Source organism: Dendrobates tinctorius, unplaced genomic scaffold, assembly GCF_039654945.1.
Source record: "Dendrobates tinctorius isolate UK_male_01 unplaced genomic scaffold, ASM3965494v1 ptg000003l, whole genome shotgun sequence".
Classification (NCBI taxonomy): Eukaryota; Metazoa; Chordata; class Amphibia; order Anura; family Dendrobatidae; genus Dendrobates; species Dendrobates tinctorius.
The window spans coordinates 75,882,804-75,910,758 of NW_027361671.1; the positions used below are offsets into that span (position 1 = coordinate 75,882,804).

General features: G+C 45.4%; 1 protein-coding gene across 1 annotated transcript in view; it reads left to right on the top strand.

The window, feature by feature from the left end:
• The window catches only part of PHAX (phosphorylated adaptor for RNA export), a 46,562-nt gene extending 18,991 nt beyond the window's left edge, over window positions 1-27,571 (top strand). The window contains exons 2-5 of the mRNA XM_073557241.1: window positions 1,604-2,196; window positions 4,198-4,318; window positions 5,086-5,169; window positions 25,861-27,571. Of these exons, the coding sequence (XP_073413342.1) occupies window positions 1,604-2,196; window positions 4,198-4,318; window positions 5,086-5,169; window positions 25,861-26,121 (1,059 nt within the window). The 3' untranslated portion in view covers window positions 26,122-27,571. The remainder of the gene's footprint in view (window positions 1-1,603; window positions 2,197-4,197; window positions 4,319-5,085; window positions 5,170-25,860) is intronic.
• Window positions 27,572-27,955: the final 384 nt, after the last annotated feature.

A 27,955-nucleotide genomic window follows, 5' to 3' on the forward strand; every position in this document is an offset into this window, starting at 1 on the left:
TCTTGTGGGGCTCTCTGGCAATTATTGTTCAGATTAATCAAAATGGTGCACTTGGTCTTGGCACCTTTTTTTTCCCCATCCTTTAACCCCTTCATGACGGAGCCCTTTTTCGTTTTTGCATTTGTTTTTCGTCCACCTTCTTCCCAGACCCAAACTTTTTTTTTATTTTTCCGTCAATATAGCCATGTGAGGGCTTGTTATTTGTGGGACAAGTTGCAATTTTGAACGACATCATTGGTTTTACCATATCGTGTACTCAAAAATGGAAAAAAAAATCCAAGTGCGGTGGAAAAAAAAGTGCAATTCCATAACTTTTTTTTTTTTTGCCATGTTCACCAAATGCTAAAACTGACCTGCTGTTATGATTCTCCAGGTCATTACGAGTTCTGGAAAGGTGTGAGCAGCTGGGAAACCTAGCAAGCGGATACCTTATGCATGTGAAGATGGTCTTGGATGATTTTTTCCACGGGCTCCACACTGATTTTGATATTTTGGACTAGCTGGTGATTGTTTATGCAGCAATTTTTCCAAAATGGCAACCTCCACTTGCTGGATGGTGTTAATCAATAGCAGAGTGGGGTCGCCCTGGAATTGGAGCTGTTTATACCGAAGTCTGACCACATTTGAATTGATGATGCCAGTTTTTTTTCTACATTATATGATGGGGAGTCATCACCATAAACCTCTTACATCTCATCAAACGTTTCCTTTGATGTGCTGCATTTCAAGTAAAGGAACTTGGATGACTGCTCTGTATTCCACTGGGTCCATTATTAAACATTCACACCACTTCAGCACATGTAAAATCAAGACCGTTATCAGTTCTGAGTTGCAAATTAGCACGTAACCTATAGAGGCTTATATCCTTACAGATGTGCAGTTTCAGCATCCTGTGATAAATAGAAGTGGGTCAGGGGAAATCTTTAATGAATGCCCTCGTAAAATAGACTTGAAAAAAGGCCCAAATAGGACAATGAATTTGGATACAAAAAAGGCACAAAGGCAATGATGAATAGGGTCCTTTAAAGTCAAATCTGCTAAACTGGTGCTGCCCTTGTTATCCTAAACTTCCAAGAGAACATATCACTTGTTCAGGAAAAAATGAGATACTGTAGATACCTTGTAAAACTCTCTCAGCTTCCCTGTTTCTGCAACTTTTTTCTTTTCCATTTTACACGGTCACGCCATTAGAGATTCACTTTTATTCTGCAGCACACTATGTGAAATCTCTGCTTTGCAGCCCCACTGAGCGTTGCTTCAGTCTTCTCTGTGGTTGTGTGCTTTCAGCCTTCCCTCCCAAACGCTGTTGAGTTGTGATTGGCAGTGTCTGGGAGGGAGAGATAAGTGAATAACCTCAGAGAAAACTGTAAAGAAATGCCTAGTTGGTCTGAAAGCAGAGATTTCACATACTGTGCTCCAAAAGCAATAAATGTGACTATCTCTGCAATTGAGCATCACAGCTCAAAATGGAAAGGTGTGGGGAAATCAGGGGAGGCTAAGGATTTTGATAAAGCATTTAACTCAAATTTTGAGCTAAATCATAAATTAGGTACTGTATGCACAGCAACACTTCTAGCATAATTATTTTTATCTATTTTCACAGAAATTCAATGTTGGCAGCGATGATAAAGGTTACAGGAGTAACACGTCCCTTCCAACCAGTATCCCTTATAGGAATATCAAAAACGTTGATTCTAGTGATGATAGCGCGAGTGACTCTGATGAGGATGATGGTTCTCCATGGAAACGTAAGCGCCAGAAGACTTCCAACCCTCCTCGTATTATCCCCAGACCGACACAGTTTATGTTTTCTGGTCAAAACAAGCAGTCAAAGAATAACATCTGGGGGGCAGTGCTCCAAGAACAAACCCAAGAGGCCGTGGCAAATGAACTTGGTATCATGGACATGGATGGCTTAATAGATATGAGCAGGCAGTCAGAGACTTACAATTATGTCCTCGCCAAAAAGATTATGGCAAAGTCAAGTGAAGAGGAAAAGTTGAGCTTGGACAAAGAATTGGAAGAGTATATGAATGAAGATAGGGATCATGTAGCAAAAGAAGAAAATGGACACTTAAAGAGGAAGCGACCTGTGAAGGAGAGATTAGGTGAAAAGTTAGAAATGAACTACAAGGGTCGATATGAGATAACGGAGACAGATCCTCAAGACAAGGTTGCCGATGAAATCGCATACAGGTCAGATCTCAGGATTTCCTCAAAATTTATCCTAAATCCTTTATAAAAATGTCTGCAAAACTGGGGAATCCATATTGTGCACATTTCCTGTAGTCTCCAAATGGGAGACAGTTATTTAAACTGTGACAAAATGAGTGGTCTAATGCTAGCCATTAGTGATGAGCGCAAGTGCTCATGACTTGATTTTGCCTAGGGTGCTTGGTATGCATAGGGTATCGTGGGTGTCCAAGTGTCATTTTTGAGTACCCGCATGTTGTGCAGTTTTATACTGCTGCATAACATGCGGGGATTGCCTGAAAAACACGGGCAATCTGCGCATTTTTAGTGGCTGCGAAACATGCGGGCACAGGGACTCGAGCACCCGCGATACCCAATGCATACCCGAGCACTTGCGCTCAACACAACTAGTCATGCATTGTGTTATATTATGTGTTCTCATCTTGGGTCAAGAGGTTTTAAGGCAGTGTGCACAAATGGCTGATTTTCAGTCATTTAGTTTTGTTTTTTTTTTTGGGGGGGGTACAGATTTCACATTTAAAATCCAGAATGAAAAATAATGCATGTGAATGTACGGTAGGAGGCATGTTATATTCTGTTGTGGATTAATTCCAGATTGGCAACAAAAATATACCCATTGCTATGCACAGGGCAGAGCACTCGCAGAACACGTGCAGATTGTGCTGTAGATTTTAGGCGATTCCTGTGTATGCACTTGACCTGCCATTGCTTCTGTTACAATTGGCAGTACACTACATCACAAAAGTAATCTGGCTTGGCATGTATCCTTGATCATGTCTCATTAAATGGCCAAACTTTGATTTAAAGGAATTATACCTCTCCTAGATTGATACTCTGCAAAATAGTCTCTTGTAATGCAAAGGACTAATTTGCATACTTACTCCCATGGAGCATTGGCTGTAAGATTCCATACTCGGCGATCTTTTTAAGAAGATTGAGTATTGAGCACATGTCCTATTATATTGAATACTAACTCTCACCAAGTGTGGAATTGTTCCCCTTGGTAACTGTTATTTTTTTTTTTATGCTTACTATTATTTTGCTTATAGCGCCATTAATTCCACAGCACTTTAACATACACTATCATCACTGTCCTCTTTGGGACTCACAGTCTATGTTCCCTATCAGTATGTCTTTGGAGTAGTGTGAGAGTAAACCCATGTAAACACAGGGAGAACATGCAGATTCCTTGCAGATGTTGTCCTTGGTGGGATTTGAACCCGGGACCCCAGTGCTGCAAAGAAACAATGCTAACTAATGAGCCATTGTGCTGCCCGAGCTCTACCATCCAGCATGCAGTAGTCTTTTGACACTTTCTAATCTGGAAGTAGACTTTAGCAGAATAAGAAAAAAATCTAGCAATGGGAGGCGATCCATAAAAACTTGAAGTTTTATTAAAAAAAAATCTACAAATCCATAAAATCCTGTAATGAACCACAGCAAACACGTTTCAAACATAGTCCTTATTCATTGCTCATACCGGTTTTTATGGAATTGTAGATTTTTTTTCAATAAAACCCAAGTTTTTATGGATCTCACCCTTTGCTGGATTTTTTCCTCTGACAAACTGCTAGGTTCTGTGTATGTAGGAGGATACTGCCCTGGGTGAGATGAAGTTGCCTCTGTCTGCTTTAGACTTTAACTACTTCTGTTTCTTGTCTCCACTTAGAGCTATTTTCCAAGTAAGCAGTGTCCTGTAGACCGATCATTATGTCTGGAGACCTTTGTGTTGTCTTACTTTGCTGTTCTACTAGATTGTAGACTTTTTATTGTAAACTTGTATGGATTTGGGCAGAACACTTCTTTTGTTGAATTATATCGTAGCCATGGAATAAAATCCAATATAAAGGGACGGCTAAATTCATTTCTAAAAGTTGGGTAATCTGTTTGTTTTTTTAGATGTCTAAGCACCTAGCAATCCTATATTTTTGACGGGGCTAAATAGGACCATTTTGATATGTTTTGTTTCTCAATCTTGTGTAGACTCCAAGAGCCAAAGAAAGATCTGATTGAGCGAGTTGTTAAAACTATTGGCACAAAAAAGGCGATAGAGCTACTTATGGAAACGGCAGATGTGGAACAAAATGGTGGACTTTTTGTGATGGTAAGTATTTTAATTTCAGCTAATACCTTGATGTTCTCGGGGCCTTTCAAGTCTAGTGTTTTTTGTGCATTACATTTATTTCCATTTATTGTAGGAAAATGTCAAAATGGATTTCACATTTCTTAGTATACCAACGAGCATTGTTGAATCTGTTACTGGTTACATACCCAATTTCTACCCTAAACTTAGGACATCACACTCTGAGCTCTCCTCTACTAATACTTTTGTAATACCCAACAGCATGTTTGATTTTTCGATTTTTCTGCATAGTTTCATCATAAATCTGTTGGAATTCCAGCTTTAGAGGCTTAGATACTCTCCAGCTAAACCCATCATGTTCTTGCTTACAAAATTCTTTGATGATTTTCTAGTACATCTTTATAGCAGTGAGCGTTCCATATCCCCCCCCCCTGAGTAGACATAATAAAACATTGATGTACAGCTCTGTGTAAGTAATTCTTAAGGTCCATTTTATATACATGAGGTAAACGTAGTATTCACCTAAGCAAAAAACAAAGTTTATTTTCTGAATGCAAGCTTTTACTTAGTTGAAAAAAAGTTCTAGTCCTAACTTTCACCATAGCTGAGATATAACATGTTGGCTTCCTGAAGCCATCACTATTAGAAAGTGGCAACTTGATGCAGGCAAAAGAGCATGCCATTTGTCACATCTTTCTGATATAGATTTCCATATCTGCCGCATGGACAAACAGCACGCCAACTTGTGTGTCGACATATCCTTCTAAATTCAATTGTTTGACTTGCAGAATGGAACCAGAAGGAGGACTCCTGGCGGTGTTTATCTAAATCTCCTGAAAAGCACGCCAAGTATTACATCTGATCAAGTGAAGGTACATGCTATGAATATAATGGTTGTGGAAGCCATACAATTTATAATTAGTTATTGCTTTTCCTCATGTACTGAAGAACAGAAAAAATAATTGTAGCTGGGTTGAAACTCATACATACCATTGAGTTATGAATTTAGTTGTTACGGCATTCATCGTACAGTAAAAATGACAATATTAATCTTCAAAATCTGTTATACACAAGGGGGTACATAAGTTATCAACTGGTCATGTTTTTCACTGCCACAGCCTCTGTCCTCATGCTGAAATGAAGTCATCAGTGACCTCCGTTTCAGGAGTTAGGTTAGTCAGTACTGTACTGAGCATGCGTTGGTAGTCAATTCTGAAGTATGCTCATTACGAGCAACCTTACAATATTATTCGCGGTGCACTGTGACAGTGTGCTCCTTCACCGGGTCTTAGAAGTGATGAACTAGCAACAGAATGCACTGTCAGTGCGCATTGTAAGGAGAGAAAATGGCTTGCAGATATCAGCCCTGCCCATAAAAGTGATGTCTGTTTCGGGGGCGGGACTAGTCTCTGCTTGCCAGGTGATCTCTTTACAGTGTGCACTAACAGTTTGTTCTATTGCTGCCTCTTCACTTCTCATTGGAGCCGGCTAGGGAACGCACTGTCACTGTCTGTCTTGTTTGAGTAGTAGTATTATTTATATAGCACCATTGACTCCATGGTGCTGTACATGGGGAAAGGATTACTTAAAAATTACAGATATCACTTACATTAAACAAACTAACAATGACATTCTGATACACACGGCTTACATTCTACAGGATGGTGGGGGAAGGAGACAGTAGCATGGGGGGTTGCGGCAGCTCCGGTGTTGGTTGAGGCAGTAGCACTGGTAGTGGTGAGGAGGCAGTGGGTTCATTGCAGGCTGTAAGCTTTCCTGAAGAGGTGGGTTTTCAGGTTCCGTCTGAAGGATCCAAATGTGGTTGATAGTTGAATGTCTTGGGGCAAAGAATTCCAGAGGATGGGGGATATTCGGGAGAAATCTTGGAGGCGGTTGGGTGAGGAGTGAATAAGTGTGGAGGAGAAAAGGAGGTCTTGGGAGGACCCGGAGATTACGTGAGGGAAGATGTCGGGAGATTAGTTCTGAGATATATGGAGGAGACAGGTTATGGATGGCTTTGTAGGTCAGTATTAGTAATCTGAACTGGATACACTGAGGGAATAGGAGACAATGAAGAGATTTGCAGAGGAGTAGCGAGGAGAGAGATGAATTAGTCAGGCAGCAGAGTTAAGGATGGGCTGGAGAGGTCCGAGGGTGTTAGCAGGGAGGCCACAGAAAAGGATGTTGCAGTAGTTTAGGCGGGAGATGATGAGGGGCATGCACAAGCATTTTAGTGGGTTGAGGAAAGGACGGATTCTGGAAATATTTTTGAGCTGGAGGTGACAGGAGGCAGAGCTTGGATGTGTGGTTTGAAGGACAGGGCAGAGTCAAGGGTTACTCCGAGGCAGCGGACTTCTGGTACGGGGGAAAGCGTGATGTCGTTAATTGTGATAGGTCAGGTAAGGAAGATCTGTAAGGTGGGGTAAAGATGATGAGTTCAGATTTGTCCACATTGAGTTTGAGGAAGCAAGAGGAGGAGGAGGATATGGCTAATAGACACTCCGGGATTCTGGACAGCAGAGAGGTGACGTCTGGGCCAGAGAGGTAGATCTGAGTGTCATCAGCATAAAGGTGGTACTGGAATCCATGGGACTTTGAGTTGCCCCAGGCCAGGTGTATAGATTGAGAAGAGTACGGGTCCTAGAACAGAGCCTTGGGGGACTCCAACAGAGAGAGAGGGTGGGATGAGGAGGTAGTGTGGGAGACGCTGAATGTGCGGTTGGAAAGGTATGAGGAGATCCAGGATAGGGTGAGGTCTTTGATGCCAACGGAGGAGAGAATCTATAGTAGGAGGCAGTGGTCAACTGTGTGGAAAGCAGAAGACAGGTCTAGGAGGAGGAGTATAGAGTAGTATCTGTTAGCTTTGGCTGTAAGTAGGTTGTTAGTAAGTTTTGGTCAGGGCTTTTTCAGTGGAGTGATGGGGGCGGAAACCAGATTATAGATTGTCCAACATCAAGTTAGATGAGAGTTGGGAGGAAAATTCAGCGTGGACGTTCTGCTCCAGGAGTTTGGAAGCGAATGGGAGCTGCGATATTGGGCGATAGCTGGACATAGCGGTTGGGTCAAGGGTTGGCTTTTTAAGGATAGGTGTGATTGTGGCATGTTTGAAAGCAGAAGGGAAGGTACCAGAAGTTAGTGATAGGTTGAAGAGGTGGGTTAGGGAAGAGGTAAGAGTGGTAGTGAGGTTGGGGAGGAGGTGGGATGGGATGAGGTCGAGTGCACAGGTTGTGAGGTGCGATTTGGAGAGGAGACAATTAAGCTCCCCTTCAGTGATGTTAGTTAGGGAGGTTATGGGGTTTGGGCATTTGGTCTGGTATACAAAAGGGTTGTGGTGGTTGAACAATGAAGACTTGCCTTGTTTGGTCGATCTTATTTTTGAAGTGTGTGGCAAAGTCCTCAGAGATGAGGGAGGTTGGAGGGGGCAGTGCTGGGCGGAGGAGGGAGTTAAAAATTTTGAATAGCTGTTTGGGATTGTAGAATAGGGAAGATACGAGGGTTGTGAAGTAGGCCTGTTTAGCAGAGGTGAGGGAAGATTTGAAAGCGATTGTTGCCTGTTTGAATGCAGTGAAGTCGTCTTTATTTATTTTCTTCCAACGACGCTCTGCAATCCTGGATACTTGCCGGAGCTTTTTAGTGGTGTTATTGTGCCAGGGTTGTCTGTTGATATGTCGCACTCTGCCATAAACGAGAGGGGCAACCGCGTCAATAGCTGATGCGAGAGTGGCATTGTAGAAAGCAGTGGCACTGTCTGTGTCGTGGAGTGAGTATATGGATGCCAGTGGTAGAATAGTCAGAGAGCGTGTGGGTGTCGAGGTGTGCGAGGTTTCTGCGGGGGTGTGCATGTTGCTGGACATGGGTGACAGGAGAGGGGGACAGGGATGAGAAAGTAAGTAGATGGTGGTCGGATAGAGGGAGAGAAGAGGTGAAGTTAGAGAGCAAAGGCGGGTGAAGACCAGGTCTAATTATGTCCATCTGTGTGGGTGGCTGAGGAGGAGCACTGAGCAAGTCCAAAGGATGAAGTAAGAGACAGGAGTTTGGAGGATGCTGACTAAGGGTTATCAGTGGGGATGTTGAAGTCACCCATGATGATAGTTGGGATGTCAGTGGAAAGAAAGTGAAGAAGCCAGTTAGAGAATTGGTCAATGAAGGGAGTGGCCGGGCCCGGAGGTCGGTGTATGACGGCCACTTGGAGGTTGGAGGGAGAGTAGATGCGGACAGAGTGGACTTCAAAAGAGGGGAGGATATGGGAGGGAAGAGGTGGGATTGGGTTAAAGGTGCAGTTGGAAGAAAGGAGAAGACCCACTCCTCCACCGTGTCTGTTGCCAGGGCGAGGAGTGTGGGTGATATGGAGGCCGCCGTAACACAGCGCAGCAGGGGAAGCGGTGTCAGCCATGTTTCTGTGAGGCCAAGCAAGGCAAGATTGCGAGAGAGAAAAAGGTCATAAATCACATGAAGCTTATTGCAGATGGAGCAGGCATTTCAGAGAGAGGGAGCAGGGGGTTGGGCGTCAAGGGCATTGGTTCTTGTTATATAGGGAGCGGTATGAAGGGATGGTAATGGGAGGTATGAGCTGTGGGGGTCTAGGATTTGGATTTTGCGCCAGCAATGAGAAGCAGAGAAAGGGAGAACAGGTGGGAGAAGGAGAGTGGGCAGCTTGTTTTATGTTTAATTAGGACAGATTTGAGGTTGAGGAGCAGGTCAGCAGAGGAGGTCAGGTGGGGAGGTAGGAGGGAAGGGGAGATGATTATTTGGTTAGAGGTTGCTAGGGTTTGGGGATAGCGAAGGAGAGTGATGAATAATGGAGCAAACACTGTGAGGGCATATGTAAACAAGGTGAAGGAGTAAGAGGATTAATAGAAAGCTAGCTAGATCCAAGTAATAGGAAGTTCTTACTCAGCAGACATACCCAAAAGATACAGATTCGCAGTGTAGGGTCCTGACTCATGTCGTGACTAACTGCCGTTGAAATAACTGCAGCTTCTCGATACTTTAGCTGCAGTGATACTTTTGCTGCAGGGAGACGTGTGCCAGACCCCACATGCGTGCACCCCTTAGGATGCTACTAAATATATAGGACTGAGTAGAGGATCAGGTGAGAGGGATTATGGGAACTGGTTTGGGATAAATTAGCAATTGGCTAGCACACCATGGGGAGGTTAGATGATCAAAGGCACAGGGCCTGGCTACATCCATATGCGGTAACACCTTGCACCAGATAACATCTCTACTGACCCCAACATGGATATACAGCAGTAAGTATTGAGTACACTGCAACAAATGACTTTAGCAAACATTTATCAGGCACTGTTATGTACCATTCAAGGGAATGTTGCAGGATGGTAAGCATCAATGACGGCAAGCAGACATTGTACGATTAAAGGGAATGTTGCAGGATGGTAAGCATCAGATGACAGCAAGCAGACATTGTACCTGTGTGAAGAGAGAAGGATGTAAATTCTCAGCCGTTGAAATAACTGCAGCTTCTCGATACTTTAGCTGCAGTGATACTTCTGCTGCAGGGAGACGCGTGCCAGACCCCACGTTGTATCATGTATCACACGAGTATCCCAACATGCACTGGTTATTCTCAAACTAATTGTCATTAAAACAGAAATAGGTAAAAAATAAAATAAAGCACGTGGATTAGAAAAGGAAGGGTAGAGACTTCTTTTTATGAAACCATATTAGAAAAACTATTATATTAAATATAGACATTAGGATGAAAATCAATATTTGTTTCAGACCATCCCTTTAATTTTGAGAGTTGTAGTGTTTTAATCTTCCTACAAGTGGTAGACTTGCCTAGGAGGGTGTCTGGTAGTTCAGGATGCTGTCCGTGGGTGAGGTAACGCCGACCAGGAGGTTGGCGCAACCGTGCAGCAAGAGACCTCTTGGGCAAATGTCCCCTGCCTACACGGGTCCCAGGTCTGCGCGCGCTGAGGATTGGGTGCGTCCCAGCGATGTGCGCCGGAATGTGCTTCCGGGCGGTGCATGGCTGGGGACGCTGGATGAATTGGCATGGCGTGAGGCCGAGCATGCCAGAAAGCAGGCTGCTCGGGACACAGGAAGAGGACCAACGTGTCCTGACGTAGTGTGCCGGGGACATCACATCCGGGGCTGCGTACGTGGGACGCAGGAGGGGATCCGGCGCGTCCCACAAGGGAAGTGCGCCGGAGACGTCAATGGCCATCCTGGCTGCACGTGCGCAGGGCATGGGAATCCCCTGCACACACAGTGCGCCGGATTCAAAATGGAGGAGGCAGGGCCACGCAGTATTTAAAGGGGTCTGCCACTGCAGCAGCCGCCACCAATATCACCATCTTCCCTACTGCAAATATCGCAGGAGCCCCCCCCAGCACCATCAGCAGCATAAAGGGCGCAATAGCAGTCGTACAGACAGCAGGACCAGCCTCAGAAGCAAGGCAGGTCACAAGCCCACTGCCAGGGAGACGTGTTCTTCAGAACCGGCTCAGCCTCCGTCTCTGGTACCGTAGATTGATCAGCAGGATGGTGAGTGATCTACGTGAATGTACGTTATACTAAAACAACTCCTCCCTTTTCTGTTTCCTTGATAGGGAAGACCCCTTGAATCGCACTTCCTAACAAAATAATAGGGTATGTGCCCTGTGCAAGGGAGATCTACCTAGCGCTTATCATAAGAGACTCTGACCGGAGGGCATACAGCAGACGATCTGAGGAGACTCCTGGGTTTGCTATGGATCTTAAATCTATCATCAGATTGGAGGTCCAAGAGTCCTTAAAGGACTTGATGGGGGGGAGGAAACAAGGAAGGGGGTGCCAGAACTACTGTATTCAGAGTCTGAGGGATCAGTACAGCTTGGGGAAAGCTCAGACCTGGAGTCATCCTCCTCTTCCTCCTCCGATGAGAATACAGGGGGTAGCCCATGCTTTCCAGCAGAGGATACTGACAAGCTGGTTAGAGCCATAAGGTCGACTATGGGCATCTCAGATCCTAAGTCAAAAAAGTCAGTTCAGGACATTGTTTGGGGGCTTAGGTCAGAGGAAGAGACGTTCTTTTCCGGTTAATGAGAACATCAAAATGCTCATCAATAAGGAATGGAAGAAACCAGAAAGGAAAGGGCCACTACAGACTTCTTCGAAAAGGAGATACCCTTTTGAAGAGGAGGAGGTAGGCAAATGGGAAAATACCCCAAAGATTGATGGCGTGGTGGCTAAATTCGTTAAGAAATCTACCTTTCCCTTTCAAGATCTGGGGACTCTAAAAGATCCTTTAGACAGAAAAGCCGAGACCTTCCTAAAACAGTGAAGAGAAAACGGCTGCACTCTGGGAAATTTTGATTTTCAATGCAAAAAATTTTTTATTGACGACACCACAGGGGTGTGTTAACGCACTATTCCCCTGTGGTGTCTTCAATAAAAAATTTGTTTTCCCTTCACCCATGACAGCACCACCTGAGAGAGGGATCCGCCCCGCCAGGACAGGAACCTACTGAGACATAAGGGGCGGCACCTCTCCCCCGCTTCAGTTGGGTTCCTGTCCTGGAAGGAATCCCACTGTGGCGGTGCCTGTCATGGGCGAAGAGAAAGATAAAGACCCAGGCCCGTCCCGGCGCGGGAAGAACAGGTAGCTTACCTGTAGCGCCGGCCGTCGGGTCCTGGAATCGCAGTCCCTGGGGCTCCGGGTTCGTGCGGGCGTGGATGGGATCCCGGTGGCTCCGGGAAGCCCCCACCGCGCCGCCCTCCCCTCGCGCACGCCGCATCTCGATCCCCGTGGTAGGGGAGAGACGCTGGCGTCTTCCGGCCGCTGACGTCAGCGGCGCTTGGAATGCTGGGTGCGCCGGCTGATGTCAGCAGAGGGCGACGGTGTAATGGCGCCGGGTGCGACGCCGGCCGGCTTTCTGAAGCGCTGGGCTGGCGGTCGCAGGGGGGAGGGGAGGAAGACGCTCACCAGGCGGAGGCATGCAATTTAAAAGGGGAAAGACAGCTGTAGATCGGCGGTGCAAGATGGAGTCCGAGCAGGAACGTTCAGCGTCCCTGCCTCCCTCACAGCCCTCTGGCAGAAAGCATGGAAGCCATTCAAGCAGCAGTCGCCCCAGCCGCAGGTCGGGGCACTCCTCAAGGTCCAAAGAGCGCGGGTCAGGTGCTCCGACGCAGCCTCCAAATCCGGTACCCTTGATTACGGGTGGTGAGTGATCTTCGTGAATGTCAGCAGTATATTAATAGGGGGTTTTTCTATTGTATGCTTCACCCTGTAGGAAAGGCCCAGAAAAGCAGGAAGCAAGAAGAACAATAGGGATTGTGCTATATGTAAATCTCCCCTAGCAAGAGACTGGCAAAAAGATCTCTGTGCTTCGTGCATTCAGCGGACTATGTCGGAGGAAGCGCCTAGTTTTGCAGCCAATCTAATATCTGCCCTCAGGTCAGAAATGGAAGGCTCAATTAAGTCCTTATTGAAAAAAGGGAAAAAAAGCAGGAAGGATTTCCCTAGTTCCCCCTCAGATTCCGCATCAGTATCATCTCAGGCGGAAAAATCATCCTCCTCAGACTCCTCAGATAGTGACACAGGGGGAAAGCCATGTTTCCCTGTAGAAGATACAGATGCCCTCCTAAAGGCCATTAGAACCACAATGGGCCTACAGGAAGAAAGGGCGGCTAAAACCCTAGAGGACGTCATGTTTGGGGGGCTTCAGGAGAGGAAAAACAAACCTTTCCAGTAAACGCGAAAATCCAGGCGCTTATTGAGAAGGAGTGGAAAAAGCCTGAAAAATCGGGGGCCCTTCCATCCGCCTCTAAGAGACGATACCCCTTTGAATACAAGGATACGGAAATATGGGACAAAGTCCCAAAAATAGATGCAGCGGTGTCCAGGTCTTCCAAAAGGTCGGCCCTGCCCTTGGAAGACGCAGGGGTTCTTAGAGACCCGCTAGACAAAAAAGCGGACTCATATTTGAGGCACGCATGGGAAGCGACAGCAGGAGGTCTTAAGCCGGCGATAGCGGGCACCTGCACGGCACGCTCCCTCATGATCTGGCTGCAGCAGTTAGAAGAGAAGCTGGCGTCAAGGGTCCCAAGAGAGAAGATCTTATCAGACATGTATCTCTTGCACGGGGCAGCGGCTTTTCTGGCAGATACCTCGGCGGACTCTATGCGATTGACAGCCAGAGCAGCGTCACTATCAAATGCTGCTAGACGCGCGTTATGGCTTAAGGGCTGTCCGGGTGACCTTCAGTCCAAGGCCAAATTGTGCTCTCTCCCCTGCGATGGCCGATTCCTGTTCGGCAAGAACTTGGACGATATTCTGGAGAAAGCAGGCGATAAGAAAAAAGGCTTCCCCAGATTCCCTATGGATCAGAGGAGACAGCCCTTTCGGAGGGGGAGATTCAATAGAGGGCGTCCTCCCGCTGACAGAAGAAGATGGGAGGATAAAAAGAAGAAAGAATCAGGGTTTATGTTTGGTGGAGGCACCTCCACCTCCAAAAAGTCACCACAGTGACGCCAGTATTCCAGTAGGAGCGAGATTGGCACTCTTTTTCCAGGCCTGGGAAAAGATCTCCTCCAACACCTGGATTCTGAGCATCCTAAAAGAAGGCCTGAAAATCCCCTTTATTCGTCAGCCAAAATCCGTGGTCGTCATCACACCTATCAGGAAGATGACCGAAGAACAACTGGCCTTAGAAACAGAAATCCTGAGCCTGATAGACAAGCGGGTACTGTCCGAGGTGCCACGCTTACAGGAAGGAAAGGGGTTTTATTCACCCCTTTTCCTAATAAAAAAACCGGATCAGTCGTTCAGGACAATCATAAATCTCAGACGCCTCAATCTGCGGATAAAGAACCCGACCTTCAAGATGGAATCAGTAACTACGGCAGTGAAGCTGCTACATCAAGATTGCTTCATGGCCGTAGTCGATTTAAAGGATGCGTATTACCACATCCCTATCCATCCAGATTACCAGAAATACCTGAGGGTAGCGCTTTATATTCAGGGCACACTAAGGCACTTTCAGTTCAGGGCTCTTCCGTTTGGCATATCCATAGCCCCGAGGGTCTTCACCAAGGTCATAGCGGAAGTGACAGCCTTTCTCCGGATTCACGATACGGTCATAATACCATACCTGGACGATTTTCTTATAGTGGGCAGTTCAGAGGACCACTGTACAGCACAGCTGACTCAGGTGATCAACACCTTGCAAGAGTTAGGGTGGATAGTCAATTTCAAAAAATCAAAATTACAACCCCTAAAGAAACAGACCTTCCTGGGATTTATACTGGACTCAGAAAGGCAAGAGTGTCTGCTCCCAGAGTCCAAGATAGAGAAGGTTCAAAATCTGGCCTTGGCGGGCCGAAACCAACCATGTATGACATTAAGAAAAGCAATGTCCCTGCTAGGTACCCTAACATCCTGTATTCCGGCGGTCAGGTGGGCTCAGTTTCACACCCGGCAACTCCAGGGGGAGATACTAAGAGCACAAAGATCGCTAAGAGGGCGTTTGGAAGGAAAGCTGGAGCTTTCCTTAAAAACCAGAGACTCTCTCAACTGGTGGTTGAACGAGACAAATCTGACCTTAGGAATACCATGGGACAGACAGGCGACAGATATAATTTTAACAGATGCAAGCTCCTCGGGGTGGGGGGCACACCTAAGGGGCCTCATAGGTCAGGGTTCCTGGACACCTCAAGAAAGGAAGGCATCCTCCAACCTGAGAGAACTGTGGGCAGTGGGCAAGGCCCTAAACCACTTCATTCCGCTACTCCAGGGTCGAGATGTACGCATCATGTCAGACAACAAGGTAGCAGTGGCATACATCAACCACCAAGGAGGGACAAGATCACACTCCTTAATGGAAGCAGCAACAGACATTCTGAGCAGTGCAGAGGATCACCTACACTCCGTGACAGCCCTACACATAAAAGGGGCAGAAAACATAGAGGCAGATTTCCTGAGTCGCAATACAATGAGGCAAGGAGAATGGGCGCTAAACCGATCCATTTTTCAAAAGTTAATTCAGCTTTGGGAGGAACCGGTGATAGACCTCTTTGCAAACAAGCACAACAGGCAAACAGAAAGGTTCTGCTCTCTAAACCCAAGAGAAAACCCATGGGCAGTGGACTCATTGCACATCCAGTGGAACTTCAGACTGGCTTACGCGTTCCCCCCAGTAGCTCTGATCCCGACTGTGGTAAGAAAAATCAGAAACTATCAAGCCAGGGTGATTCTAATAGCTCCATTTTGGCCAAAAAGGCCCTGGTTCGCTCTGCTACGGAAGATGTCCCTCTCCGATCCTTGGGTTCTGCCAGAAATCCCGGACCTACTAGTTCAGGGTCCAATATTGCACGCTCAGGTCAAAGGATTCCATCTGACGGCGTGGAATTTGAAAGGTCGCTTTTAATAGATAGGGGGTTCTCCCCTGGGCTGGTGGCCACTCTGCTAAAAAGCAGGAAACCGGTGACTACTAACATCTACGGCAGAACATGGGATAAGTTCCTACAGTTCTTGGGTAAGCCGTTAGGGAAAGAACCCCCGATTAGTGACATCCTAGAGTTCTTACAATCTGGGTTGCAGATGGGGTTAGCAGTAAACACACTTAAGGTTCAGGTGTCGGCACTAGGGGCGCTCTACAATTGCAAACTGGCATCAGATAGGTGGATAGCCAGATTTATTAAATCCTGCCATAGAGCTAGGCCTATTCCAATACCTAGAATAGCCCCCTGGGATTTAAACCTGGTGTTAGAAGCCCTTACAAAAGAACCGTATGAGCCATTACATCAGCTACCCCTAAAGTTTTTGACCCTAAAAACGATCCTGTTAGTAGCCCTCACATCAGCCCGCAGGATAAGCGACTTACAGGCTCTCTCAGTAAATCCTCCTTATACGCAAGTCTTTCAGGATAGGGTAGTGTTAAGAACAGACCCCAGTTATCTGCCCAAGGTAGTGTCAGATTTCCATCGGGGTCAGGAAATTGTTCTTCCATCCTTTTGCGAAAATCCAAAAAATCTGGGGGAGGAAAAATTCCATAGTCTGGATGTTAAAAGAGCTCTTGTAGAATATATATCTGCCACTAGCCAGTGGAGGAGGTCACAGTCCCTATTCGTAGCTTTTCAGGGTGCCAGGAAAGGCTATGGGGTTTCAAAAGGGACTATTGCTAGATGGATCAGGGAAGCCATTAGTGTAGCCTATTCAGCTAGTGGTATCCCGATTCCTGACGGCATCAAGGCTCATTCCACCAGAGCCGTGGCGACCTCCTGGGCTGAAAAGGCAGAGGTATCAATCGAACAAATTTGTAAGGCCGCTACCTGGGCCTCACCTTCAACCTTCTTTAAGCACTATAGATTAAATCTATCCTCCTCTGCTGACTTAACCTTTGGTAGAAGGGTGCTGCAAGCGGTGGTCCCTCCCTAAGGTGTTTCGAAGTCTCCAAAAATCTCTCAGGTGGTGCTGTCATGGGTGAAGGGAAAACCACCATGGTTACTTACCGGTAGCCGGTTTTTCCGGAACCCATGACAGCACCCGTACATTCCCCCCCTTTTTTCACTGTATGGTGTGCACAATTAGTAGGGTGTTTTGAGTGTTGTGGTGTTGGATTAAACATGTAACTAACCGGGAAGTCCTCTCAATGCTCTGTAACCCAACTGAAGCGGGGGAGAGGTGCCGCCCCTTATGTCTCAGTAGGTTCCTGTCCTGGCGGGGCGGATCCCTCTCTCAGGTGGTGCTGTCATGGGTTCCGGAAAAACCGGCTACCGGTAAGTAACCATGGTGGTTTTCTCTTCACTGGATGACCGTCTGGACTAAGTTCCAGGTTCAGCTTGCACCTACCTCATATCCACAGAGTGCACGCCTTGTCTGTATCACTACCTTCCTAAATCAAGCATGGGAGTCTTCAGCGGGTTCATTAAAACCAACAATAGCAGCAACCTACACGGCGAGATCGTTCATGGTGTAGCTACAGCAGCTAAAAGACCGTCTAAAAGACTATTCCTCGAGGGAGGAGATTTTGACGGATCTTCCTCTGTTGCATGGGGCAGCTTCCTTTCTGGCCAATGCCTCGGCGGACTCAGGTTAGCGGCAAGATGAGCAAACATCTCCAACGCTGTTCGTAGAGCTCTATGGCTCAAGAACTGGCCTGGGGATGCTCATTCCAAAACTAGGCTATGCTCTATTCCAGGTGAAGGCAAATATCTTTTTGGGCAAGCTTTGGATGATATTCTTGATAAGGCAACGGACAAGAAGAAGGGGTTCCCTACTGTATCACATCCACAATTTTAAGAGTTCCTTTTGGAGGAGAAGATACAGCAGGAGCAGACCACCCAAAGAAGAGGATGATTGAAGAGATAATCCAAAGAACAAAGGTTTCATGTTTTGGGGTTCCTCATCAAGGAACCGAAAATCCTCCAGGTGATAGGCCGTCCCAGGTGGGGCAAAGGCTGTCCCTCTTCCGAACTTCCTGGGAGAAGATCTTGACCAATACGTGGGTGCTCAATATAATGAAATCGGGACTACAACTAGAGTTCACAGTTATCCCCAGGCACAGCTTCAGGATCTTATCCCCCAGGTCCTGGAAGGGACAGGCCCTGGAAGCAGAAGTGCTGCTCTTGCTTCAAAAGAGGGTGCTAGTGGAGGTGCCCATTCAGCACCAGGGGAGAGGATTTTATTCTCCCTGGTTTCTGACTAAGAAACAAGACCTATCATCAATCTGAGAGGTCTCAACGATTCCTGGTCTACAGATCACTCAAGATAGAGTCCATAAAAACAGAAATCAAGATCTTATTTCTAGGCTGTTATGAGTGTGTTAGACCTAAAAGATGCATATGTCACTATCCACCAGGAAGACAGCAATTCCTAAGGGTAGTGGTTTATGTAGGGAGGACAGCTCGGACATTTTCAGTACAGGGCTCTACCCTTTGGTCTGTCCATGGCCCCAAGAGTCTTCACCAAGATTATTTTTGAGGTGACAGCACACTTACGGGAAAGGAATGTACTGGTAGTACCATATTTTGAGGTTTTTTTTAGTGATCGGCAGGACGGAACACGAATGCAGTGCTCAGCTAAATTTTTAACCAATCTTGTTTGAATTAAAAGTCTAGGCTGCAGCCCGTGAAAGTCCAATCCTTCTTGGGGCTTATTATAGACTCGGAGAAACAAGTCTGTCTCCTACCAGAGGAGAAGGACAAGATGATAGCCCTAGTGTCAGCAGTCCTGTCCAACCTGATCATGACCCTGAGGAAGGCCATGTCTCTTCTAGGATCTATGACTTCATGCATTCTAGCAGTGTAGTGGGCACTATGTCATTCCAGGTGTTGCAGCAGCATATCCTAGGAGGAGAAAAGAGGCTGTCTGGAGAGGAGGATTATGCTTTCCCAGGAAGCAGTAAACTCCATGACCTGGTGGCTAGATTCTCGTGGCTAGATCCAGAGAATCTATCGCGTGGTGTCCCATGGTCCCTCCCAATATCAGATGTGATAGCGACGGACGCAAGCGCAGAGGGATGGTGGGCACATGTCAGTCCGTTTGATGCAAGGGATCTGATCAGAAGCAGACTGCTCGGCAAATTACAGAGAACTTCTAGCAATAAAAAACACAGTAATAGAGTTCCTTCCCCGTTTAGAAGGGGGCCATGTTGGAATATTGTCGGACAATCAAACTTCAGCAGCCTATATCAATCACCAAGGGGGCAAAAGATCCCAGCCCCTAATGCAGCTACCTCAGGAGATTCTACAGGTGATGGAGGAACCCGGCCCCTAATGCAGCTACCTCAGGAGATTCTACAGGTGATGGAGGAACATCAGCTACAGATATCAGCCCTACACATAAAAGGGAAGGAAAACGAGGAAGCAGACTTTCTCAGCCGGACAACTTTGAGATGGGGGGGAATGGGAGCTAGATCCATCTATCGGCAGATTGTGAATCTTTGGGGGCAGCCAGAGATAGATCTGTTGGCCAACAGAAAGAACAGGAAAACAAGAAGCTTCTGTTCCCTAGACCCAAGAGAGAGGCCATATGCAGTAGATGCACTACAGATTCCTTGGGATTTCCGACTAGCCTACGCATTTCCTCCATTAATGTTGATTCCGACAGTGCTGAGGAAGATTCGTGAGGCGTTCGCAGGTGTCATCCTCATTGCTCCCTTCTGGCCCAAGAGACCATGGTACTCTTGCCTGAGGATAATGTCCTTGACAGATCACTGGGTTCTCCCGAATGTTCCAGGTCTCCTTGGGCAAGGCCCAATGTTACATCCTCAGAAATCGGGTCTTCATTTGACGGCCTGGATTTTGAGAGGATGCTGCTAATACAGAGGGGGTTTTCTCAGGCCTTGGTAGCTACTCTGATGCAGAGTAGAAAGCCCATAATAACTAGGATTTATGGTAGAATATGGGCAAAAATTTTTGCTTTCTCAGGGCAGCGTGTTGGTTGTACGGTCCCAATCAGAGATGTCCTAGAATTTCTTCAGAGGGGTATGGAGATGGGCCTGGCCACCAGCACCCTTAAGGTGCAGGTATCTGCCTTGGGAGCCCTTTGCAACTATAACCTGGCGGCAGATAGGTGGGTGGTCAGATTCATTAAAGCATGCCAGTGGTCTAGACCAGTGCCAGCCCCAAAGATGCCTCCTTGGGATTTGAACTTGGTCTTGGAAGCCTTGACAAAATTAACCTTTGAACCCGTACAGGAGGTGCCAGATAAGATACTGGCACTGAAAACAGTGATTCTGGTAGCCCTAACATCGGCACCTAGGGTTAGTGATTTGCAGGCCCTATCCATTAATCATCCCTTCATGCAGGTGTTAGAGGAAAGGGTGGTGTTGAGATCTGATCCAGCGTATCTCCCCAAGGTGGTCTCCAAATTTCATAGGAGTCAGGAGGTAGCTCTTCCCTCCTTCAGTGACCCAAAGACTGCAGAAGAGCACAGGCTTCACACAGAAGACATCAGGAGGGCCCTGGAACAGTACCTAGTCAGAATTAGGCAATGTAGAAAGGATGAGACCTTGTTTGTATCATTCCAGGGAAACAGGAAAGGGTGTAGTGTTACAAGGGGACTATAGCTAGATAGATAAGGGACGCCATTAGCTTAGCCTACACCTCTAGCAGTAAACCGATTCTTGGAAATCTGAGAGCCCATTCCACCAGGGCTATGGCAACCTCATGGGCCGAGAGAGCGGAGGTGTCCATCGAAGAAATATGTAAGGCGGCCACATGGGCTTCCCCTTCTACCTTCTATAGACGCTATCATCTTAAACTGTCCTTCTCTGTTGACCTGTGCTTCTGGAGGAAGGTTTTACAAGCGGGGATCCCTCCCTAGAGTGCTTTTAATCTATATAAATCTCTCAGGTGGTGCTGTCATGGGAGAAGGGGAAAAATCTACGTTATTTACCGTTAACGGGATTTTGCAGAGCTCATGACAGCACCCTTATATTCCCTCCCCCACTTTGTTACTTGTGATGTGCACTATTAAGGGTGTTAAGAAAAATGTATTTGGTGATGGTTATGCTACTAACTGTCTGGAGGTTCTCTTGTGCTCTGAAACCAAACTGAGGCGGAGGAGAGGTACCGCCTTTTTATTTAGTAGGTTTTCTGTAATGGTGGGCAGATACCCTCTCTCAGGTGGTGCTGTCATGTGCTCTGTAAAATCCCGTTAACGATAAGTAACTTAGATTATCTCTCGTGTTAAGTTTCTTATGCCAGTCTCCTCCCCTTTTGGATCTGGTGACTATCCTGTAACAGTTTAGACTTTTAATACTAAGGTTGTGTGCCTCCAAAAAATGTTTAGCTACCCTTGAAAATGTGCTGTTACCTTTAATGATATTATATACGCTTCTCAAAAAAATAAAGGGAACACTAAAATACCACATCCTAGATATCTCTGAATGAAATATTCCAGTTGCAAATTTTTATTCATTGCATAGTGGAATGTGTTCAGAATAATAAAACATAACAATTATCAATGTAAATCAAAATGAATATCCCATGGAGGTCTGGATTTAGAATGATACTCAAAATGAAAGTGGAAAATCAAATTACAGGCTGATCCAACTTCAGTGGAAATGCCTCATGACAATTAAAAGATGCTCAGTATTGTGTGTGGCCTCCACGTGCCTATATGACCTCCCTACTGTACAACGCCTGGGCATGCTCCTGATGAGGTGGCGGATGGTCTCCTGAGGGATCTCCTCCCAGACCTGGACTAAAGCAGCCGCCAACTCCTGGACAGTCTGTGATGCAACGTGATGTTGGTAGATGGAGCGAGACATGATGTCCCAGATGTGTTCAATCGGATTCAGGTCTAGAGAACAGGCAGGACAGTCCATGGCTTCAATGCCTTCATCTTGCAGGAACTGCTGACACTCCAGCCACATGAGGTCCGGCATTGTCCCGCATTAGGAGGAACCCAGGGCCAACCACACCAACATATGGTCTCACAAGGGGTCTGAGGATCTCATCTCGGTACCTAATGGCAGACAGGCTACCTCTGGTGAGCACATGGAGGGCTGTGCGGCCCTCAAAAGAAATGCCACCCCACACCATTACTGACCCACTGCCAAACCGGTCATGCTGAAGGATGTTGCAGGCAGCAAATCACTCTTCACGGCGTCTCCAGACTCTGTCACGACTGTCACATGTGCTCAGTGTGAACCTGCTTTCATCTGTGAAGAGCACAGGCGCCAGTGGAGAATTTGCCAATCCTGGTGTTCTGTGGCAAATGCCAAGCGTCCTGCACGGTGTTAGACTGTGAGCACAACCCCCATCTGTGGACGTCAGGTCTTCAGACCATCTTCATGGTGTCGGTTTCTAGCCGTTTGTGCAGACACATGCACATTTGTGGCCTGCTGAAGGTCATTTTGCAGGGCTCTGGCAGTGCTCCTCCTGTTCCTCCTTGCACAAAGGCAGAGGAAGCAGTCCTTCTGCTGGGTTGTTGCCCTCCTATGGCCCCCTCCACGTCTGCTGTTGTACTGGCCTGTCTCCTGGTAGCGCTTCCAGCTTCTGGACACTACGCTGACAGACACAGCAAACCACCTTGCCACAGCTCGCATTGATATGCCATCCTGGATGAGCCGCACTACCTGAGCCACTTGTGTGGGTTGTAGAGTCCGTCTCATGCTACCACGAGTGTGAAAGCACAACCAACATTCAAAAGTGACCAAAACATCAGACAGAAAGCATTGGTACTGAGATGTGGTCTGTGGTACCCACCTGCAAGACTACTCCTTTATTGAGTGTGTCTTGATAATTGCCAATTTCCATCTGTTGTCTATTCCATTTGGACAACAGCATGTGAAATTGATTGTTAATCAGTGTTGCTTCCTAAGTGGACAGTTTGATTTCACAGAAGTTTGATTTACTTGGAGTTATATTCTGTTGTTTAAGCGTTCCCTTTATTTTTTTTTTTTAGCAGTGTATATGTTCTGAAACTCATTTTTTTCTTTCTTGTGGTACATCCAATGTAACGGAAATTGCACATAGTGCAATTCAATACAATATATTGATCTGTATCACAATTCATGAAAATATTTTTGTTCGATTTTTTTTTTCACATTGATGTTAATGTTTCGTTTTTTTTCTTGATTACTATATTTTTCAGACTATAAGACACATTTTCTTTTAACAAGAAAAACTGTTTACGTCTTTGTCAGTCGGCAGCTTCCTGTGATGGAGGCGTACCCAGACACCATGTCCTTCCAGAGAGCTCCTCTCTCCTCCTGTCTGACACTGATCTATGTGATCGGTGAAGAGCAGGAGAGGAGGCTACAGGAGCTGAGGAGCTGCACGACCTTTCAGGTCATGTGACTTGAAAGATGCTTTGCCATTTCCCAGTCAGAGACCATAGGATGGGGTATTGTATACTGTTTTTCTGTATGGACATGTAACAGATCTTTGTATGTCTATATAAGCATGTAGTGTGTATGTAGCAGAGCTGTGTATGTCTAGATGGGCATGCTGTAGAGAGCTGTATACAGTCATGGCCAAAAGTGTCGCGACCCTTTGAATTGTTCCAGAAAGTTAAGTATTTCTCCCAGAACATTATTGCATCTACACGTGTTCTATTATGCACAGGTTTATTTCCTCTATGTGTATTGGAATAAAAAAAAAAAAAGCAGTGTTGTGGAGTCGGTAAGCCAAACCTCAGACTTCACAACTCGGACTCATCAGCACTGCCTCACTACTGAGCATGTACATAAAGTGCAGCACAGATTCATCTCCACTGAAAGCCAAGATCCTTAGATCAGGAACCGAACAGACATTTTTCGGACATTTCATAACTTTTACAAATTATTTTGCAATCATTTACAGCACATCCTGCACTGAACTACTGAACCCAATGTAATATATATATTAGGAGTTGGTACATTTTATACCAATTCCACCAAAATAGACACAGACTCCACGTCTGCGACTTCCACAGCCCTGAATAAATGCAAATTAGACGTTTCACACACAACCCTGAAAATGTACCAGACAAAATTGTTGGCACTCTCAGCTTAATATTTAGTTGCATACCCTTTGGAATAAATAACTGCAGTCAATCGCTTCCTATAACCATCCACAAGCTTCTTATACCTCTCTACTGGAATTCTGGACCACTGTTCTTTTACAAACTGCTGCAGATCTCTTTGTAGGGCGCCTTCTCCCAGCAGCAGTTTTAAGATCTCTCCACAGGTGTTCAATGTGATTTAGATTCAAACTCATTGCTGGCCACTTCAGAACTGTCAATACGAAAGGCGGATCTGAAAGCCAAAAACTCTTAAAGACTTCTGTGAAAAGGTCTATCGGTGGTTATTAATGGATCAATGAATCTATAAGGAGCAACTTTGCCATAGGTCATGATAGAAAATATTTTGTGCCTATAGCTGCTGTTAACCCTGTGTAGTCTGATTTTGCAACCGTACAGATCTGTCACTCCCATTCTTAATATGAATATAGGTTAGCTGAAAGGCCAGAACAGACTACTCGGGGGGGGGGGGGGTTTGTTTGTAGTCTGTAACCATGAAGACAGATATTTCAAAATAGCATGTGCGGGCAATTATGGAGTATCTTTCAGGGAACATTCAGACGTCATTTTTTCACGTACAAGTGATAGGTGTTTAACACCGGCAAATTGCTTCTTCAGAGAGGAAGAGGACTAGAACTCTAGTGCCACTTATAGGAAGTAGCGATCCTAATAGTCCATGTCAACCCTTTAATGAGCCTTGCCATATGATTTGGGATAAAAGCCAAACCAGCAACACCGATCGCAACTGCTAGTCAGTGGACTGTTCATTTGTGCATGATGTTTCGGAGACCAATTGATTTGAGTGCCGGATCAAAGACTTCAATGCCAATCTATGGGTTCATGAAAAAATAGGACTGCACTTAACTGCCACAATTTACTGACCGTTACATAGAAGCTGGAGAAACTTTGTCAGTTTTTCTTGTCTGTAAAAAAAAAAAATAAAAAATCAAATGAAACTCAGATGATACTCACTGATTAAACTTGGTCCGTTTTTCTTTAACTTGGGAAAAAAAGACTGTTCTCACATTGCCACTTAATTAAGGCCTAAAATGTGGACGTACCCTTATGAATCTGTTAGTAAGCTTTATCAGAAATAGGAATAACTTTTTTATTTTTATCGTAAAAATAAAAACTGTGTATATTAGAATTAGGATGTGGGGAGATTCTGGTTAAATAGGTTTATTTTAAAGGGGTTGTCTGAGCTTTTCACATAATCTCAGTGCATATCTGGGCTGCAGAATGCTGACAATAAGTAATTTACCTTCTGTGGCCAGTTTGCAGGGTTTGCTAGATATCAGCTCTTGCTTCTATGAAAAACGTCCGGGGGGGGGGGGGTGTTCTGGCATTGAAATGAGAACTGGTCGTTTCCTCCTACTCTACTAAAAACATGCCCTCTATAGCAACAACCCCACCCTCCATAGCAACAGGCCCTCCCTGACCACATGAACAAGCCTACCCCTCCTCACACAGTAACAAATCCTCCCCCTCTAGCAGCCTCAGTGCAGAGAGCAGCTGCTCCTCTTTAGACACACGCTGAACTGTGATCTATGGAAAGTGAAACTAGTGAGGAAGAAATGACCGGTTCTCATTTCAATGCCAGAACACCCCCCCTGGACGTTTTTCATAGAAGCAAGAGATCATATCTTGGAAACGTTGCAAACTAGCCACAGAAGGTAAATTACTTAGTGCATATCTGGGCTGCAGAATGTTGACAATGAGATTATGTGAAAAGCCGGACAACCCCTTTAAGTGCCTTTGCCTTTTATGACTGGGACAGTGACAACTTTGGCCAGGCTCTGACCACTAGAGGTGTTGAACTGCACGGTTTCCATAGAAATTAATGGGTTTTAACCAATTGGTGCAGTACAACCGTTCAGTAGATTTTCTTCTAGTGGTCCTAGTCTCGGCCATGAAAGGCTAAAATGGGAATAACTTGTGGTATTGGTTCACACCATGATCTGCTTCCTGAGACTGTATACAACTGTAGCTGACTTGCATTGTTAATACTTGTCCCAGTTTTCACCCTGTATATATGAACAGTCAGAATGTCTCCTTTCACTGACAAACGCATGACACTGACAAAGTATATTCTTTTATCTTTAAGGAAATATTTTATATGGAAAACCAGAAAGAATACGAGAGTAAAAAAGCTGCAAAAAAGAGAAGACGTCACTTACTTGGGAAGAAGATGAAAGAAGCCATCAAAGGTCTTAATTTTCAAGAACACGATGACACGTCAAGAGAAACTTTTGCTAGCGACACAAATGAAGCTTTAGCATCCTTAGATGAAGAAAACACTGAAATGAAAACCGAAATGGAGGATGCCATTGAGATTGACAATTCCCATGACCTAGAAACCTTTTAACTGGAATAAGGCTAGAACCTAGCAGACGTTGAGGTCGTGTATTAGTATGTTTTTTTGTTTTTTTTCTGGGAGCGGGATACACCAGAAAAAATTTAGAGCAAAGCCTGTGATGACATTGCTTATTAAATGCACTTCAGTTTTTTGGGGGCCAGTTTGGATTTTGTACTTTTCATGTTGTTCATCTGCCTTGTACATTTTTTTTTTTTTTTTAATTACATATCAGCTAACTTGATTTGGTCATCACAATGCTGCTTTTGTGATGTGTTGCTGTACTGCACGTAACAAATTTATACAAGCTCCCTGTCTGCCAAGCTGTGAGATACACATATAGTTTCTTCAACATCCACTACACGCTTGAGAGCCATGCTTCTTTTCGACAAGCCGCCTTACTTAACGATCGTCTCTGTATGTCAGCTTTTATTTACGCTCAATAAGTAAAGCATTTACACCAGATTTGTAGGAAAAGTTTTATGCAACACAAAGTTGCGACAAATTTTTACACCTATTTTTCAAAGGTGTCAATGTGGCAATTTCCACTCAACACAAGTTGTAGAGTCCCTTACACCATAAATGTCCTTGATTGGATTAACATTTTTGGTGCTTGTGCACGTCAGTGATAAGATGCTCCGAACTCCATCAAGGGGCATGCGCCTGTCAATTGGGCTGATACTATTACTGCTCACCCATCTTTAAGATGAGTGTCCGTCTTAATGAATTGGGAACTATATGTCTTGTTTTGAAATCCTTAAAAGGAACCTGGCACCAAAACGCTATTACCCTGCAGAAGTGGGGTTAATCTGTGGGTTAATAGCGTTATTAACCTGCCAAACGCTGTGGTGAGAAAATTAACGTTTTTCTCCCCAGAGGTATTCTGGCTTCAGTCACGTGGGCATCGCAGGTTCTGTCCCCACTCTTGAGTACAGAGCGGCAGCTGTAACCACAATCCTGGCACTGACTCTGCATTAGGGCCATCAGTCAGTCACGGGGATGCGGTTACTGATGGAGACATTAACGGTTATGGTCCCAGTGAGGACCACTGGGATAATGGCAATAGAATGGCAAGTTATACAAAGTGTAAGTAATTTTCTTTATTTCCATCATAATGAACATGCACTGGATGTAATGTATGTTTCCAACAATCATTTTTAGCTGAAAAACTGTCGTTGCCTGGAAAGAAGTTGCCCCCATTAGAATTTTCATTTAATGGTCTGCGTAAAGATCCCTCATAGGTGAGCCATGTTTCCTTGAAAGAAACTTCCCAGAAAGATCCCTCACCCGGTGTTATTCAACATGTGGACGGAAAAGTGTAGGACTTTGTTGGAAATGGAATTTTTAGATGGACTCTCAATACCTTTAACTTGTTGTAAATTCACATCCTACAGCCTTTATTTTCTTTGTTGATTGTTTAAAAATGTTGAATTTCGCAATTTAAACAGTTTGTTTTTCTTGCTCTTTGCATTTTCGACTTCACTTCTTTTTTAATGAAGTTTAAAGACTGCTGTAACTATGCAGACAAATGTAAAATACATTAAAGTTGATTTCCAGCTTATGGAATGTACAGGGAAGTACCTAAATGAGCGTGAATGCTCCCCAGATGGTGCCACCTTGCTTGGACCTTGTTGATTATCTTGCCCAGCTCTGCAGCAGGGCTTGCTGTGGGTTAGATTGCCAGTGCAAACTACATTTTTCAGTATTCCCTTTAGAGATGGTACCTCTATTATGAGGTGTAAAGAAGTGCTAATTTTGTTCATTACATTTCGTCCGCACGGTTCTGGACTCAGTTCGAGGTTCCGTCTGAACCCTCAAAAAAAAAAAAAAAAAAAAAAGTGTTTTG